Raw genomic sequence first — 20,545 nt, forward strand, 5'->3', positions numbered from 1 at the left:
CTATGCCATTACACATTTGTCAAAACCATAGAATGCGCAACACCAAGAGGGAACCTTAAAGCAAACTATGGGTTTTGGGTAATAGTGATGTGTCCATGTAAACACAATGATGGTGTTTTTGATTTGTAACTCCACTTTTTATTTCCTACATGATTTGAAAGACAAATGTTATTGAGCAAATAATGTATAAGTATGTAAATGGATTAAACTCTGTAACAAAAGACATAGATTGGCAGAATGGATAAAAAGGAGGATCCAACTGTACACTATCTACAAAAGACTCACTCTTGATTTGAGAACACACACAAGGTAAAAGTAAAAGAATGTAAAAAGATTTTACATGCAATTAGTAACCAAAAGAAAGGAAGGTGGCTATACTAATATCAGACAAAAGAGACTTTAAAAAAAAACTGTTACAAGGGGAAAATATTATATTATTATCATATAATGTCCTTGTCTTTTGTAGCAATAATAAAAAGGTGAATTCACCAAGAAGATAGAATAATTATAAATAGGTAGAGCTGATTCTTGAACAACATGGCTTTGAACTGAACAGGTCCACTTATTCATGGATTTTTTTGCTTGACTGTGCAGTTCAGTTGACCTGCATAGTTCAAACCCATATTGTTCAAGTCCCGACTCCGTTTTTGGGAATCCTCATATACTGTAGGTTGACTTAAATTATATGCGGGTTTTTGACTGTATGTGTGGTCAGCACTTCTAACCCCCACATTGTTCAAGGGTCAACTGTATACACCAAATCAAACATCAGAGCTTCTTAATAAATGAAGCAAACATTGACAGAATTGAAGGAAGAAATAAGCAGCTCGAAAATAATATAAGAGATTTCAATATCCCACTTGAAAGGATAAAACACTAGGCAGATGGTTAATAAAAATATGTGCCTTGCACATAATAGAGAAATTGAACCTAACTAATACATACAGAAGACTGCACCCCTATCAATAGGATACCCATTTTTCTCAAGCGCATGTGGAACATTCTCTAGAATTAGGTCCCTGGAAACATTGCCTGCACTTTGTGGAATAGCAATGCGCTACAGAACATGTCTTGGAGTCTATTTCACTGCCCCCAGTTTCTCATCAACCCAGAAGCAGGTCAGTCGATTGAAGAATTTTAAGCAGGAGATAGTATGATCTAATTTCCATTTTTTAAAACATCATGGTGGCTGCTGAGTATGGGAGATTCGAGAGTGGGACAAGATTGGAGGAAGGGAGGAGAGGAATTATTCTCAGAGCCCTGAATGAAGAGTGTGGCAGGTTGGCCACGGTGATGGCAGAGGAGATGGCAAAAAGTGGAATAATTCAAGTTATTTGATCGGATTTAGTTAGTGTGGACAAGTGACGTATTTGACTTTTATCTAATTTCTAATAGAAATAACAAGGTGAACATAGTTCATTTCCTGAGCTGGAGGATTTCCCCGGGCGGAGCAGCTGGTTTGGCAGAAGAGTCATGAGCTCATGATCAGTTATATGAAATGAAATTTTAAGGATTAATTACATTGCCCCATTTCCTTACGGAATAGTTGTGCTAATTAATACTGCCACCAATGGCATGTGAGGGTGTCCAGGAAACCAAGATTTTAAATGGTTTCCCCCAAAGGAATCTGTATTCCAGTCATAGAATGGCAAACTTAGATTCGGAGAAAAATAAAGCGCCTGTGGTATTGGAGGGTTTAGAGAGTGTAGAGAGGAAAGAAGGAATGAGAAGTTTGTGTACGATGGTACGTATGGTAGTTTCAGAGAAATTCGTAAGTCATATGAAAGAAAACTTAATTAGTCTTGCCTCTACCATTCCCACCGATGTCAGAATACATGTCTCTTTTTCGGGCCTTCTCAGTTGAGGCCTCTTCCATTCCGACTCTTCCTGTCCCCCCTGTCCTAGTCCCATCGGTCATGCCTCCTTTCTGTTTCTTCTCTCATCGCTTTCTCTTATCCTCAGTGACTTATTCTCAGCTTACAAAACACCAGGTTCTTCACCTCCCCCTAACCCTCACCCGCACAATGCTTTTACCTGAAGTGCCGGGACGGCGCCCGTTTCCTGCCAGACCTGCGGGCTGCCTCAGCCTTCGGGCCTCGTCCCCCTGGGCCTCCTTCAGTAGGCGCTTCAGCTCTTTGCCCCTCTGTGCTCCTGAAACTGCTCTTCTCAACATCAGCAACGATCTCATTGCCAAATTGAATGACCTGCCTCTTCCATTTTCATTCACCTTGATCCTTAAAACACATTTGACACTATCGATCACTCCCTCTTACTTGAAACATATCCTTTCTTGGTTTCTGTAAATCAATTGATCCATGTCATTAGTGACCACTTTTTATGTTTAGAGTTTGAATCAGCCATGGTTCTGGCAGGAACAGATGATGGTCAAAGGCTTTGTGGATAGAGATGGGTGGGGGCACTTGTGTAAAGGTGCGGCTGCAGTTAATGACTCCAGTCGGAGGGTGAGGAGTACCTCCAGGAAGGCTCTGCTTGGCCCGAGCCTGCGGGCAGAGGCGCGAAGCACAGCTCAGAGACCTAAGGAGAGTTAGTGTTGTGGAAGGGGGCGGGTGTTGACAGGAGCTATGGATAGAGAGGGATGCAGCCATTGCCCGACTGTGGCCAGGTAGGGAGAGGGTGGTATACCCCAGTCTCTCTCTCCCCTGCCTCTCTCTCCTTCTGGCGACTTTGATTGGCTGAATCCAAGTGGACAGGATGGGAGAGGGATGCAGTTCCTGGAGGTCAGGGAGAGGGTGCAGGTAGGAGCAGAGCTGCACAGGCAATGGAGGGGATGGGGGGGCGACCAGAATAATATTACAATGTTCTTCCTTGGGAACGCATTCTTTGTCTTCCTCTTAGAGCGAGTTAGCGCTGAGCTGTGGAGTTGTGTTCAGTCTTCACCTCTTTTCTCTCTGTGCTCTCTCCTGTGACTCCCACGCCCAAAGCATCCTGGCATGTGTGTGCTGCCAATGCCCCAGGTGCATCTTTAACCCCGAGCTTATCTGGGCATCAGTCTTGCACTTTGAACAGTCTGTTGATGTCTCACTTTTGTATTCCAACCTTGAACCCAACGGTCAGAAATGCTTTCCCCAAACTACCCCTGCCCTGTCTGCGCTCTCTGCCCCAGCTGCTCAGCCCACACCCGGCTGCCTCTTCCTCGCCCTAGCTCAGGACCCTGCTTCCAACTCCTGTGGATCTGGGCTCTTGGGTTTGACCGCTGCTCCCCCCTACCACAGTACCTTACAGACCCTCATTCTGGAGGCTGTTGGTATCTGAAGCAACTCCCCATACTTAGTAAACCTGTCCTCACTAAATATTGGTAGGAGGCAGGTGCCACCTTCCACCTTGGAAGACCAAAGGTGCCACCACCAGAAGCTAGAGGACAGGAGGAAACCCGCCCATTCTGAGCCTCACAGGCACCCCTGTGACTCTGGAACAGTGACTGCAGCCAGGCTCCATTTAGAGCCTTTCCAGCCTCCGCCTGCGCTTTAGCGCTGCTGCCCCAGCCAGCTTGCGCTGGCGCAGCCTGGCTCCCTCAGCGCTCGCTGGTATTTTTTTAGGCCCAGACCGCAACCAGCTCTGACCTCGTGGCCCCTTCCCAGTTTGTGCAGGCCAGGGTCAATCCCTGTAACTTGCACCAGAGCTCCCGACTCCTTACCTTCTAAGTGATGTCCCGTCTCAGATCATGTCTTTTCTCCAATCTCTTCTCTACCTCCACGGGGCTTATTTCTCTGAAACACAAATCTCTCTATCATTTGAAACAAACTGCTAATTGTCCCCCAGCCTCAGCTCTCCATCCCTTTTTTTAATAGACCTTCAAATGATTAGGTAGCCATAGGGCCTAGAATAATGGCTACATTCTAGCATCCCTGGCTAGGCCAATGGGACTGTTATGATCTGAATGTTTGGGACCCCTCAAAATTCATGTAGTGAAATCTAATCTGCAGTGTGGTATGAAGGGTGGCAGCATGTGCCACGCCAGATCGTGCCTCTTCGGCACACAATTATTTTGAGAGGTAGCAGAGGCTCTGAAAACAGAGCTGAAGTTACCCTTTAGTAAAGGAAATTTACATTTATAAAGAAAATGTCCATTTGTCAGTGTGTCTTCCCTCTCTGTTCCAGGAAGAGATGGATGACTAAACCAAGAAGCGTTCATTGGTGGGAAGGCAGGTGCTCAAATCTGCATACCAAACCTTGCTTTTGTTCACCTACTTTTCGTGGTCACCTCCCCATAATTGGCCTCCCCCACATTTTCTTTCCTTATTAGCTTAAGGTGATACTTAAGCCTGATTCTAAGCCACCTCTGAGAATTGCTCATTTTCCCCTGGATGTCTCCCATGTATACTTGAGGTACACATGTTAAACTTCTGCTTTTCTCTGGTTAATTGATCTTTTGTTACAGGGACCCCAGCCAAGAACTTAGAGTGAAGCTTATTGTCCCTCTCCTACAGGTGGTATTTGGAGGTAATCAGGCCATAAGAGTGGAGCCCTGTGAATGGGATTAGTGCCTGTAAAAGAGACTAGAGAGCCCTGGCTAGGAGTTCAGTTGGTTGGAGCATTGTCCCAATAGCTAAGGTTGCGGGTCTGAACCCCGGTCAGGGCACATACAAGAATTAACCAATGCATAAATAAGTGGAACAAGAAATCGATGTTTCTCTCTCTCTCTCCCTTCCTCTCTCTCAAAAATCAATTAATAAATAAAAATCAATCAATAAATCTTAAAAAAGAGGCCAGAGAACTAGCTTGCTCACCCTGCCACGTGAGGATAAAATGGGAAGGTGGCCATCTGCAAGTCTGGAGGAGGGCCCTGACTGGAACCTGACCCTGTTCTTGAACTTCCAGTCTCCAGGACTGTGAGAAATAGGTTTCTCTGCCTGCAGGGGAAACAACTGTTCCTGTTTCTGTGCTTCCACAATTCCCTTTCCCAGTAACAACAGTCTTGTGTCCTTACTATCTGGTATGCATTTGGAGCTCAAAAATGTTTCCTGGGTAAGGAATGCAGGAAAGATAAAACTTTGGAAATTGTCGTTTATCTTCTTATCAAATAATTGTTTTTTATCTACTTCTCTCTCTCAAAAAAAAAAAAAAAAAAAAAAAAGGCTAAAGGAATTTGAGCATCAGAGAGGCTGAGATTATTTACCCAAGGTCATTTGACTTTCCTTCATCAAAGCTTCAGGTGAGCTCTAAGATCCTTCTCTGAATCTGTAGAATAAGGGGACAGGTAGCTGATAGTGACCAAAGGCAATCAGTCGTACATAAAGTCAAGTTTCTTACACTTGCGCTGTAGGTCCTTGGTACTGCTTGTCACTCCTGGCTGATGATTAATGGCTTCAGTTGAGGAAGGAAATGATATAAGGAAAACAGATCTTTCAACCTTATGTTGTAGGATTCCATAGAAAATAATTTTGGTATCGTTTTATCCAGAACGATGTGAAATCCACAGAAAGAACACTAGCAGAATTGTGGAGTTAAATGGCAAAGGAATGAAAGGGGTTTCTTTCCTTTCAAAGGCTAGAGGACATTTCAGATGAAAAGCAAACAAGAAGTGTCTAAGTCGTAAACAAGGCTTGTAAAAGAAATTTTGAGTAAATTGGATGCTGTGATATAGAATTTGTCAGATCCAAGGGTTGCTGTTCGAAGGACTGTGACTTTAGCCTCCAAAAGATTGTATAAGTCTTTAGTATATAATATTAAGAGCATAATATTATGCTCTTAATATTAATATAATACATAATAATGCAAGGGGGTCAAGGACTGACCATTCATCAAAGAGGAGGACTTTGGATTTGACCAGAAATTTTCAAAAGGACTCATGATGTAAGGAAGACTAAGAGAGAAATAATGTCTTCCTGTGTCTAGGTGGTGGGTAGGGGCTACAGAATTTGCTTGTAGATGGGGCATAAAAGCAGTGATATATATTTTTTAATCTTCACCTGAAAACATTTTTTTCATTACCTTTAGAGAGAGAGAAGGGAGAGGGAGAAACATGGATCCGTTGCACCCAGACCGGGGAGCCGACCTAAAACCCAGATATGTGCCCCGACTAGGAATCAAACCTGCAGTCTCTCAGCTACAGGAGGATGCGCCAACCAACTGAGCCGCATCAGCCAGGGCAGAAGCAGTGATCTTTTTGGAGGACAGGACCAGGGGATTTATCTTGAGGATAAGCAAGTATAGATTTGCTTATATTTTATGATATACACAAAGTTTTCTAAAAATGCCTCTATTTATATTTTACCAAAGGATAAAATATCACTTGTCCACATCCAGGAACATTTCTCCCCTCCTATAAGTTGCATGAGCCGTTGTCCCCCTGCCCCCTGAAGGTCATCATAGCCATAGTGACCCAAGAAGGTGGAAAATGCGAAACGCCTAGAGAAGAGACCAATGTTAATGAGGGAACCAAAGGCAAATTGGATAGTTAACAAATAGATTTAGAACAAACATTTTCAAGAGATTAGAAAATGTTTTCTCTCTTTTTAAAGGACAGTTTAATAGGGTTGGGGGGTAGGGAATTGGATCAGATCTGAGACTAGACAGAGCAGACAAAGAGGGAGCTCATGGGAGGCAAGGACCTTTCCTGGGAAGGACCCAATGCCACATCCTTCTTAAAACACGTGATATGCTGGACAATAATACGGGGCTGAACGCCAACTACTGGGAAGCGGATCAATCAACACCCAGATGAAAGCATCACTAAGTCACACTTCCTGAACAACCTGTCCCCAGATATAGATTGGAGATGGAAGGACTAGATGAATACAGGGAGTTTTGGGACTATTAGTCACCAAGAACTTTGCATTTCTGCAATCCAATCTAGAAATTTCAAGGCAAGGCAGTGCCTAAAAGTGTGTGGATCTTCAATCAAATAAATATTTTCGAGAGCCCTGACCGGTGTGGCTCAGTTGGGTGGGCGTCGCCATGCAAAGCCAAAAGTCATCTGGTTCAATTCCTGATCGGGGTACATGCCTGAGTGGTGGTTTTGGTTCCTGTCTGATCTGCCATTTCTTCCTAACTCTGAGCCCCCAACTTGCCGCCCTGCACATTTGGGCCCAAGGGCTGGAAGGGGGGCTTCTGGCTGCTATCTGGGGGTGAATATTCAAATACAGTAAAAAACAAAGAATTCCTTTGAAAGAAAAATGGAACTAGGAGCATATGACCACTTGAGGAACAAAATGGAGGACCACAGGTTCAGCTATCATAGGGACCTGTTAATGGGAGAAGAGCTGTATACATTTCACCAGCAGATAAATACGGTGTTCACCCTGCAAGATGTATAGGACTCTCTCTCTGTAAGCCTTTATTCAACCCTATCACCCTACCCTCCATGTTTCTCCGTGTCCATTGTGTACTAATCAGCAGAATGTGAAGATTTTTGCTGTCTTCAAGAAGAAACCAATGCTAATTTAGGGGTCCAGAGTTTAAGTGCTGCACTAGCAAAGAAGCAGGAGTGGGTGTGATCAGCATAAAAATGGTTAAATTGTGAAACCATGCTTGGTGAGCTGTAATGCAGCAACATGCAGCCCATATAGTGCAGAGAGGCCTTTGCTCTGTGCTTAAGTCCTCAGAGGCTTTAATTATACCTGAGCTCACTGCACACACACCTGGTGCAGTCTTGAACTTTGGACTCCCAGGCCAGCCAGCTCTCAGCTGGATCTCCAGCCTCCCTGAGGGTCAATGCCCATCCCTGGTGGTGGTGGGTTGCAGGGGGCACAAGTCGCTGGGCTCACAGCCCACCAGTTGCACACATAAGGAGCAAACTGACTGCCTGGTTTCCCTCCAGAACAACCTTCTGCACAGAGGACATGTGGAATCTCCGCAGAACCTGTGCATGGGTGTGGAGGTTGAGGGCCAGGCAGGGAGAGAAAAGCACCAGGTGGATGGGGCCCTCCATGCTGCATGTCCACACACCCAGTTGCCTCTGTGCATCTGCACACTCACATGAGCCCTCCTCTCCTTGTACACATACACAGGAACCCAATCAAATATGCCCATGTGCCCATCCCAGCCTATCTTTCTCCTCGAGTACAAATACACTCCTCCGTGCACACATCTAACCTCCTCTCCTCCACGTGTTCACACACCCAGCTTCCTTTGCTCTTTCATGTGTGCACACCTGCAGGTGCACACACCAGCCCTCCTGCTCCGTGTGTACACATAAACACCTGTGCCCACAAAATCAGCCCTTCATCTGCCTGTATGCACACACTCCTGCAAATACACCCATGTGAACATGCCTACAGGGGGCTCCCACGTTCACCTGTGTGTGCATACTGACAGGTGCACACACCAGGTTCCTCTCCTTTTGCAAGGACTTGTGCACACACAATGCTGACTCCTGTCCTAAGTGTGCACACACATCCGAGCCATTTCCTGTGTGCGCATAAATGTACATACACACCTGTCTCCGTGCCCACAAATGCACACACACTATGGGCCCCTCTCCTCCATGTGCGCACATGTGCGCACATGTGCGCACGCCGCCTGCCCATGTACCCCGTGTGCGCGCATGTGCATATCCCCACTGGCTTCTCTCCTCCGCGCGCGCGCGCAACTCTGCACGCCGACGCCAGTCCCTGGGTCTCCAACCCGGCTGGACGCGCGCGCACGCGCAGCCCATCCCCCCCCTCGGAGCCAAGCGCGGGCATCTCGGCGGGAGGAGGAGGACAGAGCCGAAGGCGCGAAAACGCGCGCAGGCGCGCTGCGGGAGCCGGGTCGCCGCCCACGTCACCGCGCCGCGCACGTCACGCCGCCCGACGCCCGCTCGGCAGGGTGAGCCCCGCGCCCGGCGCTTGCAGGGCAGGACCCCGGGCCGGAGTGCGCGCCGGGACCGCCCGCGTGTCCGCGCCCTCGCGTCCGAGCCCGCGTGTCCGTGTCCGCGCCCTCGTGTCCGTCCCCGCGTGTCCGCGCGCCGACTGCCAGCCAGGTGCGGCGGGCAGGGGGCCGGCGAGGGCCGGGGTCCCGGGTGGGGCGCGGACACGCGGGGCACTCAGCGGTCCACTGTCCCCCTTACCTGCCGCGTGTGCGCTCCTCTCCTGGCTCTTTGGCCTCCTGCCCCCGGTCCTGGGCGCCGCCGTCGGAGGTTCCCAGGTGACCCGGCCTTGGGGTCGGGGGTCCCGGGTCCCTGGAGGGGCCTGCAGGTGGCCTTACGGCGGAACGGCAGCGCCGTCGTCTCCACCCGGCGGCGATCGGCGTTGGCCCGAGCGCAAGGGGTCCGGGGGTCCGGGGTGCTTGGGGGCGGTGCTGATCCCGACTTGGCCTGCTTGACTGCCGGTTCCGGCGCGCGGGAGGCGTTCGCGGCGAGGCGGCCGCGGCCTAGTGACAGGCTGGAGGCCGGACCCCGGAAGCCCACCTGTCAGAGTTACCGGCTGGCAGAGTGGGCGAGCGGAGCGAGCCAGCGGGAGCCGGGCACTCTTTGGGGTGCGCTTTTGCGCAGGGACAGCAGGGCTTCGCCTAGGCGGTGGCCAGGGGTCTCCAGCTGCGCTCTGGGTGCGCGGGCGCAGGCTGGGTGCCAGGCCCGACCGGGTGCCGGGTCTTTGTGTGGGCGTCGAGGAGGATTGGGGTCTGCAGGGAGAGGACTGGGCATCCTAGCGTTGGATGCATTTCCATTCTTTGACATGACTTGTAAAATCCCTGGTGTGGGTTTTTTTTTGCCAGCTGCGCTTTGAGGATGGAGTGTGGGTTTAGAAAGGAAGGTGCCTGCTACCTGGAGCGGCAGTCAGGATGGTGATGGTACTGGGGGAAATGTTGATATTTTATTAACTTCTTTTTTCATTCTTACTTATTTCTTGTTTTTCCTTCCCTCTTACCAGAAAAATCATTTTTCTTCTCTGGAGGGTGAACATTTATAGCATTGATTTCACGGATCTGGTAACATGGCAAAAGATGTAAGTATATTTGCTTGGTTTTACAGACAGATGTTTTCCTAGTACTGCATTCTTTGCAGTTTTCCCACGTTATTTCAGAATGACAACACTACCTATAGTACTGTTTACTACCAGACTTTTAAAGCAAAGAGCACAATATAAAGGTGAAAAAAATGAAAGAAATCTAATAGCTCTTAGAGAGATGTGTGTGATTGGCTTATACACCCGGGTTTTGCAGTCTTGAACACCAGTGATAGGTGTTGCATGAAGCTTAAATCATATCACTGACTTTTTCTTCATCTCTCCAGACTGTATTAATTTACAATTAGAATATCTTTGTTGAAGGCCACCTGAGCTCAGTGAGATGGAGCGCTGCGACCAGGGGCGACTGGTCGTGTGCAGAATGACTCTGAGCGCCTGTGTGGTGGAGAGTGGAGGAAGTTAATTCAGCTTTGATCGACCAAGTGCTAAGCACTTGTTTTGGCCACTTTTTTCCTCAGAAAAATGAAACTTGGTGATTAACGAAATGTTGTAAAATATCCTACTTTAGCTTGCTTTGTATTTGTCATGAAACGATAGAATATAGTGCATAATTTTTTTTTAACTTTTCCACGAAATAGGCTTTAGGTCTAAAATAGTCTATTTTGTTGGTTATGTAGTTCTCATTGCACTTTGTAATGTCAGTTAAAGTCATTACATAGAACTGAAACCCCAGTTCTATCCTTTAGAGTTTCTGAGAATGCATTTTTCTTTAAACATTAATGAGAAGAGGCTGTTTGTTTACTTACTTACTGTACACAGTTGGAGATACAGCTCAGATAAATGACGTTTACATGAAACGTAACTAGAGGAAATAACAATGCGTCCATATCTAGGGAACCAAATAATAGACATTATGCATTTTAATCATTAGGCATTTTCATCATCTCAAAGGTTTTAATAATCTCTAAAAAGTCTGACTGAGAGGGCCCCATGCTCTTCCCGACGGTTGGCACACACTCACATGGGGCTCCTGTCCTCTAGTGCTGGGTTTGACTTGGTAGTGTGTATCAACACACATTTGCATCCTGTGTGGTGTGTTTTAAGTTAAGGTCATAATCCGTATATCACTTTAGGTTGATTTTTAACATCTCTAATTGCGTTTGTCATTGTATTTCCCAAAGAGGCAAGACAGGTTAGTATGTGCTTAGTAACAGATTAATTAGGTATTGCATCTTCCAGAGGGTACTGCTGGCCCCCAATGCCGCTGTTAGAGTGCAGTTCTAGGTTGTGGGTTTCAGGGACCCGAGCTAACGTGCCCTTTTTTCTGATTAACTGGTTAGAGGAAGGGGGAGACTCCTTGTTTGGGAGCCTCGCTCTGACTGCTTGTTGGCTTCTGGGGGATGTGAAGAGATAGCTGCGGCTCCTGCCGTCTGGTTGCAGAGAGACGGACACACGAACAACCTGGCCCACGTTCACTTCTGGAGAAGCAGCCCCTGCACAGAGCAGGCAGCGGAGGGCTGCCGAGCAGCTGGGTGGTGGGGTGGCTCCCCCGGAGCTGGTGTTTGTTCACGGGCGCTGTGGTGGGAATGGCGTAGGTAGTTCAGGCTGAGAAACCGCATGAGGGGAAGCGGGGGTGAAGTGGCCTTGTCTGTCCCGAGAGCTGGGTGATGTCAGGAGTGACTGGAACCAGGCGTCCCCAGGGCTGGCGGACCGTAGAGATTGGGGCCAAGTGAAGGCATTTACTTTACTTGGGCCTTTTCTCTAGTTACCTTATTTTTTTTAAGTAGGGGAATGACATTTGAGTTCGGAAAGATGACCTTGGCAGCCAGTATTGGAGGGGGAAGTTAATTTAAGCAGGGACACTTCAGTTTTTCTTAGGTGTCAGATCAAAGCCCGTAAGCACAGGTGGAAGTCAGGGCACTCGGGTTGAAGGGGATGGCCTGGGATTCCAACTGTGCAGAGTTCTGGGGACTTCATGGGAGGCTGTGGGGACCCAGGAAGATTGGAGGGGACTGGAGCTAGGCCTTGGGGGTCACAGTGGAGGACAAACTTAGGGGACTAGTGAGGTATCAGTCTGGCAGATTTTGGTGAGGAGGATGAGGGAGAATGGTGTGGCAGCTTCCTATGTCTGGTGGACGTCGAGGGCGACCAGCAGGCTTCAGGGGTGTAGCCAGGGAAATGGCTCGACAGGACGAGCCCATTGACTGGGAGCGAAGGGGCATTGGGTGTGGGTGGGTTTTAAAGGACAGGAGCCACCGTTGAGGGAGAGGGGAGGTGGGCTGGGCTGGGCTGGGTGGGTGCTGGGGTGGGGCAGCAAGTCAGGGGGCAGCGATGACTGTTCTGACAGCTGAGCTGGACTACACGAGGGCCGCTGGGTGCAGATGACTGTCGTAGGCTAACCCACTGGACCGACGGTGTCTTTGGTGTAAGAGGTCCGCGTCATCTAGTTTTCTGGAAAGACTTGGAGCTTTTCACCTGTCCTGCTGTAGAAGCATCGCAGATCAGAGCTCTATAATAGCCGGGCCTGCTGGTTCTGTGTACATTTCATCTGCCTCCGTTCTTGGGGTGTGGGATACAGGTGGAAACGCCTGAAATAATGGTAACCCGCACTCCTTTGTCTGTGCATCCAGTGTTGCTCTTTGTTGAGTGCCTGTGCCCAACAGTGAGCTGCTCGCGAGGCTTGCCGTTCATGGGATACGGCTGGTGAGTAGTGGGGCCGGGGGCTGGGGACCCCTCTAGGAAGCAGTGCCATTTTCATCGAAGTCACAGGATGAGAGCCAAGGGGGGAGCATGGGGAGCGAGGAAGAGCATGGGACTGGGACTCCCGTGTGTGTGCTCTGGCGCCAACTGTAAACCTCATGTCTTCTGTTTCTAGAACACAAATATTTGTATATTTTTTAAAAAGATAGCTAGACAAAGCACTGATTCCTTTGTTTAAAAAACTCCTCACATTTTTCTAGCAATATATGAAAATAAGCCTGATTCCTTGATGATTAGTAGTTAACATTTCATTTCAAAAGTGTGCCTCCTCAGCTGGAGTTGTGCTGGAATGTGTGTTTAGAATGGCAGGAATGAGTGGACTGCCTGAGGCGTCCTCAGGGCGCATCCCTGACTGTCCTCCTGCCTTGTCTGGTTTTACTCTGGTCAGACAGAAGGGAGACGACACCTGGGCAGGTGTGGAGAGAGGGAGGAAGCCCAGGCTGCTCGCAGACTCGAGGTGCACGCTCCCGCCTGTCCCCGTGAAGCCAGCTGGCCTGGCCTGGGAAGCGGCGCTGGGAGTGGGCTGTAGGCCATTGGAGCCTTCACTCTTGCCTTCAACATTTATTTATTTGAATTAAGTCTGTAAATGTTTGATGTGAAGAATGCAAATGGAAGAAGTTCAATTTCACTATTAGTGCATGGCGTGGAGGAGGAGGAAGCAGAGAAGGAAAGATGCAGCGGCACAGAAGCTCAGAGGAAGTTATAAAGGCCCCAAGCATGGTCACTCTCAAAAGCGACCACTTGCAAGAATTTTGGGGGTTAGTTCCAGAAATTTAATGTAAGATGATTAATGGCTGCTGTTGGTATTGGAGGCAAGAATTTCCTTGCTGAGGGACTGGCCTACATGGTGACAGTGATCCTTCCCCAGGCCCAAGAATGCCTGCAAGGCCACCCCTCCTTGTATTTGCCAACATCCTGGTGGGGGTCGGTGCCGCCTGGAAGAGAACTTCCGATTCGGCCATTAAACTTCCGCAGGGTGTTCCATCTCATTGCCCGCGTGGGATCTGGCGGGCCTTGCACGTGTGTGGCTGAGTGTGTGTGGATGTATGTGGATTCCCTGGCCGCATGCAGGCTGCCCCTTTGCTCTCACACCTGAAGTTCAGGGACCGTCCTTAGATGTGCATCTTGGAATGTTTTTCCACAGTTGCTGTAGAGAGAATCTAGGGAGGTCAAAGGGCATGGCAGCGTGCATTCCAGCCACTGCCCTGGAACTGCGTGGATCTGCGCGCCTGCAGCTGTGGGTCTGTTCCCTCCATCATGGGGTCTCGTCGCTCTCCTTGGTGAAAACTGTAGTGTGTTGTTTATTGACTTATAAAACTAGGTGTCTGTGAATTTTATTTTGTGCCAACCACAGGTCCCGTGAACACGGGTCATGTTTGGGAAGGTTTGCCTTGTTGAGAATGCAATCACATTTTCAGCACTGAGGAGGGATTCTAAGGTAAAAGTAAACTCTCAAGGAAATGTAAACATTATGATCATTAGATATTCTTATTAAAGATCATAATCATGTGAAGCAGGAAGTGGAAGGCACCTGACACGACGGTGTTCCTGCGTGTGCACCTGCGTCCCTGGCTGGCTGCCCCCTTCCCTCCATCCTCCGCGTGTCTGTAGCTCTCCACGAGCAGTTTGGTGCTGTTAGCATTTGGAAAACTGTAGGTATGAGATACAGGGCCTGCGTGGTGGCTGTAGTTCTTTTAGACCTGGAATTGGGATGGAGCAGCGAGTCGGGGAGTGCAGCCCCGAGAGGTTCGAGTACTTTCTCAAGGTCACAGGCAGAGCCTGTGTCTCCAGCTTCCAGTCTCAGAAGTTCCTCATGGCCCAGGGAAGGAGGTGGGGGAGCATAGTGTCACCCCCACCCACACTGGGAAGGTCGCATTCTTGTCCTGGTACAGTATTGTGAAGGTTTGTAAAGAACAGGGAGCTATAGTTAATTTTTAAAATTACCAGGGTCCTCTTGCCAGAGGTGTTCGGTGGCTGGCTCCGACGGTGGGGGGTGTTCCTGGGCCCCGCCCCTCTACACTTCTGGTATAAGCGCAGAGGGACAGCCTGGTGTGGCCAGTCAGACCGGCCCCGGCCCCCGGGGCCACTGGCCCCCATGCACTTGGCCAGAGGATGTCCTGGGGGAGAAAGATGCCTCAAATCCCAATGTGATCTTGGGGTGGGGACAGGGCTGGGAAAGCTCCTGGCCGGGAGGGTGGCCCTGTAAGTTCTCTTTTGGAGTTCGTGGGCCTCAGTTTTGAAAGCTACTCTGTGAACCACTTGTGTTCTGGGAAAATTCCTAAAATGTATTACTGAGAGCTGGAGACCAAAGGAAAATGCATCCTATCTGAGCTTTTGAAGGATGCTATAATGAGGCCTGGTTTAATACCAATCGGAGACTAATGAGCTTATCTAAAAATACACCTCCTGAGTATCGTTTTTCAGACCTAGACCTCAATGATGAAATTCAGGCTGAAGAAATAACCTGGTATAGCAATAACCTGCTGTTTCCTCCAGTCTTTGATGAAGTGAGTTCTGGGAACACACACTAATTTATACATTTAGTCCAGCCCTTTTTTGTGCCTGCCCTTGAGGAGAAACTCACATATGAGACGAAGAGGGTAGTAAATTTAGCCCGTATCACTCAGGTTTAAATAGAGGAGAAATCCATGAGGGTGTGCTTGTTTATGCAGCAGGCTTTTCCTGTTTCAAAATCGATTTTTTTCTGAGATGGCATTAAAACGCAGAAAGTTATAGCTTAATTAATAGTGTTGCCGTGAAACATCTTGCTTGAAAAGAAGTGTTATACAAACACTTCGTATAAAATTCAAAAGAAAATGGATCTTTTCCTCTCATTATCAACTCTTTAGCTGTGTGCTTTTAGTGTGTAAGAAAATGATCTTCTGAGTTGGTTTGTGAAACAGGAAATTAGCCTGTGTTGTTGATGCTGCTTGACCTGCAGTGTGACTTCTAGGTGACGTTTTCCTCATATAATCAACTTTTCAAAGAGCTCTTCTCTCTTCGTATTTAATAAATTATATTACTTTTCAATGTGGAACAACCAGAAAATTCTCATTTGCGATTAATACCTGGTTACTCTTGCCTGCAAGTTTCATACTGTTTTAGGAGAAACCATATTCTAGGGAAGAGCGAGTGAGGATGGGTTTGAGGTGGCCTGTGGCCTGCACATATCATGACCCTGTGGGTCTTTGCTGAGGGCGTGAGACCTCTGGGATGTATGTTATCTGGGATCTGGGGTATCGGCATTGGCTGACCTAGAGGCGGGACTCACCTCCCGGCACCTTCTAATTCAAATGATTATCGTTATTGGGTTATTGGCCATAAATAGTACAGACGCTGTGTCTGCATGTCATCGGGCCTGGGAAGGAGTTGGCCATCAGTAGGTATTTGCTGACTGGCTGCGACTTCTGTAGACCCGACTGCGTAAGGACTTGCGTTTTAGGCCGACTGCGGCTGTCAGGTGTCGCACAGCTCACAGGTGCTATTCAGATCCTACAGCTCATCGGGAGGCTCCAGAATGAAGAGTCATGTTTACTACTTCCTGTCCGAATCTGTTATTTGAATTTAGGACCCCGTTCATCAAAATCCTGTTTTCACATGATCCGGTTTGAAAGGGAATGCCTGTTTGACGGAATGGAACCACTGTACGTCCCCAGGTTCTAAAATGCAGCACCTCTTAACGCACATGCTTGAGCTGTGCACCCCGGCATCCCCTTGTATAACATCCCGTCACTGAGGGGCTGAGAAAGGAGACAGCGAACATCTCTGCTAGGCAATAACCAAGAAGGTAATCATGCCCGTAAGCCAGAAAACCAGACAGCTCCCAGAGCCCGACGTTTCCACAGCCCCCCAGCTCGGCTCTGCCCCGTGCCTCCCCTGCCCAGGTGACAAGGTGACAGGTGTGCTGGCCTCCTTCCTGGTTCCTCCTGCAGAGGGATTAGCCGTTCCCAGGTGGTTCTGTGTGACTGCAGTCTGTTCTCAACAGAAACCCTGAGTTTTGTCTTGACTAAATGACAGTCCTCTCAACCCAATAAGCTTTTTTGCCACAATCACTGGATTATCCACTTAGCAGAAATTCCACGAGTAAAAAGTTTGAATTACTGAAAAAGTTCAAGTAATATTTCGTCTGTTTATAAAAGTAATGTTGATTGTACAGAAGCTAGAGAGTTCCAGGAAAGTAAAAAGAAGAAAAAAAATCATCAGCCAGTATCTGAAATGAATTGTTGGGATTTTGCAGTATATTACTGTTGGATTTTTATTTAGTCATATATAATAAAGGTGTGTTTTACAAAGATGTAAATGTACTGTACGTTCCATTTTTAATCTTCCTTTTCTCTCTAATTTGTCAGTACTTTCCTAATCAATCATTTTTTTTAACTACATTGTTTTTAGCAGCTGTATGTTTGTTTGACATCTTAGGAAATTGTAGATGGTCAGTTATTGAAAAGTGAGTTAAAATGGGATATAATAAAGATAATGCATGCCTTAATACATCATTTTAAATTCAAACAAATGTATTTTCAGTCCCCAATCCTGTGGCTATAGTGCAAAAGCCCTTTCTTGGTGAATGAGTCCACTTATTTGAGTCTCTTGCATAAACCATACCCATAATACCCGTTTTTGATTTCTGTAGAATGGATAGAGAACATAAAAGACATTTAAAGACACTGATGCAAACTTCTAAATTGTTTGCAATTTTTTTCCAGGCTTTTAATTACAAATGCAACTGGCATCAATGGATTTTTAGAGATGACACAGCTGGGTGTTGGGTAGCATGCTGCTGAACTTTCTGGAGCACAGATGTGCAGGTTATTGAGAGAGCCCTGCAGGCCATCAGCATCTTAAAAGAGAGTGGAGAATATTAATTTGACAAACGCCTATTCCATGCTGGATGTGCCTTGAGTCCCCAGTCCCCAGCATGGGAGATGCCAGTGGTTTTTAGTTAAATCTTCTTGAATTTGCACAAATCCATGATGATATCACAGGATAAATTCTTGAAAGTGTAATTCTGTGTGGATGTACGTGAACGTGCCTGTATGTGTGTGGCCGTGCCTGGATATACATGAGTGTGCCTGGGTGTATGTGGGTGTGTGAGCACCTGTGTGATACAGCATATGTATGCACTATATCTTTGAGAGATTATTAGATTACTTTCCAAAATGATTGTGCCCGTTTTTACTTATTTCCATCTGATTGTACATTCCTTTTTCAACACTGAGTTTGATGTTAGCCATTTAAAAACCCACAAACTTGCTCCATTTGATAGGTGAAATTTTAAATGGCATTATGTTTTAGTTTCCTTTTTTTTTTTCTTTTTTAGAGAGAGGGGAAGGGAGGGAGAGGAACATCGATGTGAGAGAGAATCATCAGTTGATTGCCTCTCCTGCGCAACCCTTCCAGAGATCAGACTCGCGACCCCAGGATGTGCCCTGACTGGGAATCGAACTGCGACCTTTTGGTTCACAGGACAATGCCCAGCCAGCTGAGCCACACCAGCCAGAGCTAGTTTGCATTTTTTGATTTAGAAGTTGAATACTTTACTTTTAAAACACTGTGAATGGTGGAACATCCACCTGTGTTGTTGATTTTCCATCCACTCTTTATAAATTAAGGATATTAAACTTTTGTTCATCATTTCATAGCAAAATGTTAACATTAGTTTGCTTTTGTCATACAGCAAGAGTTATAAATACAAAATCAATATAAACCTATAGAGAACACACCTTGGATTTTAATATTAAATACAGGTAGTATTTAAGTACAATAGTTTAAATGTTTTTCCTTCACTTGAGTGGTTAGTATATATTTTATTTGTTCATCTTTATTTAGTGTGATCATCAAGACTGTTTGAGGCCCAAGTTCACAAAAGTAGTCTGTATTCTTGTTGCTTTTTGGGTAAATTATTACAACATGGCGTAAGTATAGCCCATCAGGTCTTTTTAGCTGTTGCATAATATCTTCCCTTGTTTAAAAGTATTAACGATTTGGATGGAGTACCTAGTATGGGTCTTATTTTTCTGTTTCATTTGCTTTTCAGAAAATCAGGGTTTGAGTGAAAATATGTTATGCCATCTGTATTGATGGAACCTAAATCTTATTTTGCAGGGAAGAGAGATGAAGAGGGAGATATTTATGTGAGAGTTCAACTTCTGACTTTGTTTCATGGCTGAGTTTGGGGATCAGTTATAATGCTACATTTAATCTTTGATCTGGTATACTTTCAGATTAATCCAGATAAAAAAGTTACTCTTGGAGGAAGTTATAACTTTAGCAGTTCTTTAGAAAATCTGTCATTTTTTAAACTTAGGTACCTTGTTTGAAATGATGTGCAACATAAAAGATATGCCTTATATCATCCAAATAAGTAGCATTTGAGTGAGATGGCTGTGGAATCCTTGGGTGTTTCATCCTCCTTGATGTGCCCCTCCCCCAACACACACACACACACACACACACACACACACACACGCAGCTTGAGTAGAAGGGAAGTGAGAAAATTAAACAATCTCATGGCGTTTTGTAACTCTGGAGAGCTTTGAAATCCTATCTGTAGATTTGGGTGTTGCAGACCACTTCCAGGCCGGAAGTGGAGATGACCAGAGACGCCTTTCTCCCACAGATATAACCCCTTCTTTTCTTAACGAACTGTAAAGTGGCTCCTGTGGGACTACATGGGATGACTACAGGCCCTGACCCCTCATGCAGTGACGGCGGCTTTGACAGCCCCATCTCCTAGGCCTCTGTTGGAGTGAGGTATTGACAAGTGTGGACCATGGTCCTAGAAACCCTGCCTAATCTGTATTTTTATTTATTTATTTATATATTTATTCATTTATATTTAGAGAGGGGGAAAGGAGGGAGAAAGAAAGGGAGGGAAACATTGAGGTGCAAGAGAAATACCAATGTGTGGTGGCCTCTCACGTGCACTGTGACTGGGCACGTGGCCCACAACCCAGGCTTGTGCCCTGACTAGGAATCAAGCCAGTAACCTTTCAGTCCACAGGCTGGTGCTCAATCCACTGAGCCACACCCTCCAGCGCTAATCTGTATCTTTGAGCACTTCCCCTGGGAAGGGAAAGGGCCGATGGTGGCAGGGTGTGATGTTCTTGTCACGGCTGCCTGTCTCCTGCCACCTACACCACCTGCGGCCTTCAGCCCCGGGCCCAGTGGGCTTCAGGAGCCTCTCCTGAGGGCAGCGGAGGAGCCGTGGTCCTTGTTCAAGCTCCTGGCTTTGGCCGACTTGGTTTTTGTTCAAAAGACAGTTATATTCTTTGTAAAAGGTAAAAAATTATACTGCAACAACTCTTCCAGTAGAGAAGTCAGGTTAGTGTATTGTTATTTTTAAAGTCAGCTAATAAAAAATATACTAGATGAGTAGAAAAGGTCTCCTCCTCCGGTTGCGTTACTCTCAGGAGAAACCACAGGCCTGGACGCCTCCACCCTCCGTGGGGCAGTGGGGTGTGTCCGAGTGTGTGCGGAGCCACAGTGCTGTGGGTGTTCTGGAAACTCTACTGCAGGACGAAGGCAGTGATTCTGAGTGGACCTGTACCGCCTGGTTCTGAGTCCCAGCCCTGCCACCTCCCGGTGGTGTGACCTCAGGCAGAATCTTTGCCAGGGCTTGGCGACTCATCTATAAAATGAGGTAACAAGCGTACTTGTCTCTCAGGGAAGCAAAGATTAAAGGACCAAATGCATCACACTCTCGGCCGGGCTCTGGCAACTCTTGGATGGGTGCTGAAGAGTGACAAAACATAAGGCTTTGAAGAAATTTGGAGTTCACCATAGGCCTGAGCCTCTGAAATATGCTTCTCAGCTGTGAGTAGTTGGTCTGATTAGAGCTGTGGGGGTAGACCCCATTCCTAACATGGTCAAGGGGATTGGCTCCTTGTTAGGGCCTGAGCTCAGGAGTGAAGCTGGCAGCCCCCCAGAGATGGGGGTCG

The 20,545-nt window shown here is 47.2% G+C and overlaps 1 protein-coding gene across 1 annotated transcript in view; it reads left to right on the forward strand.

The window, feature by feature from the left end:
• Positions 1 to 8,740: 8,740 nt before the first annotated feature.
• Positions 8,741 to 20,545, forward strand: part of TFDP1 (transcription factor Dp-1) — a 41,638-nt gene continuing 29,833 nt past the window's right edge. The window contains exons 1-2 of the mRNA XM_054565895.1: positions 8,741 to 8,923; positions 9,810 to 9,884. Coding sequence (XP_054421870.1) covers positions 9,873 to 9,884 — 12 coding nt within the window. The 5' untranslated portion in view covers positions 8,741 to 8,923; positions 9,810 to 9,872. The remainder of the gene's footprint in view (positions 8,924 to 9,809; positions 9,885 to 20,545) is intronic.

This window comes from Pteronotus mesoamericanus, unplaced genomic scaffold (assembly GCF_021234165.1).
Source record: "Pteronotus mesoamericanus isolate MK-2021 breed Mesoamerican mustached bat unplaced genomic scaffold, CSHL_Meso_final contig_169, whole genome shotgun sequence".
Lineage (NCBI taxonomy): Eukaryota > Metazoa > Chordata > Mammalia > Chiroptera > Mormoopidae > Pteronotus > Pteronotus mesoamericanus.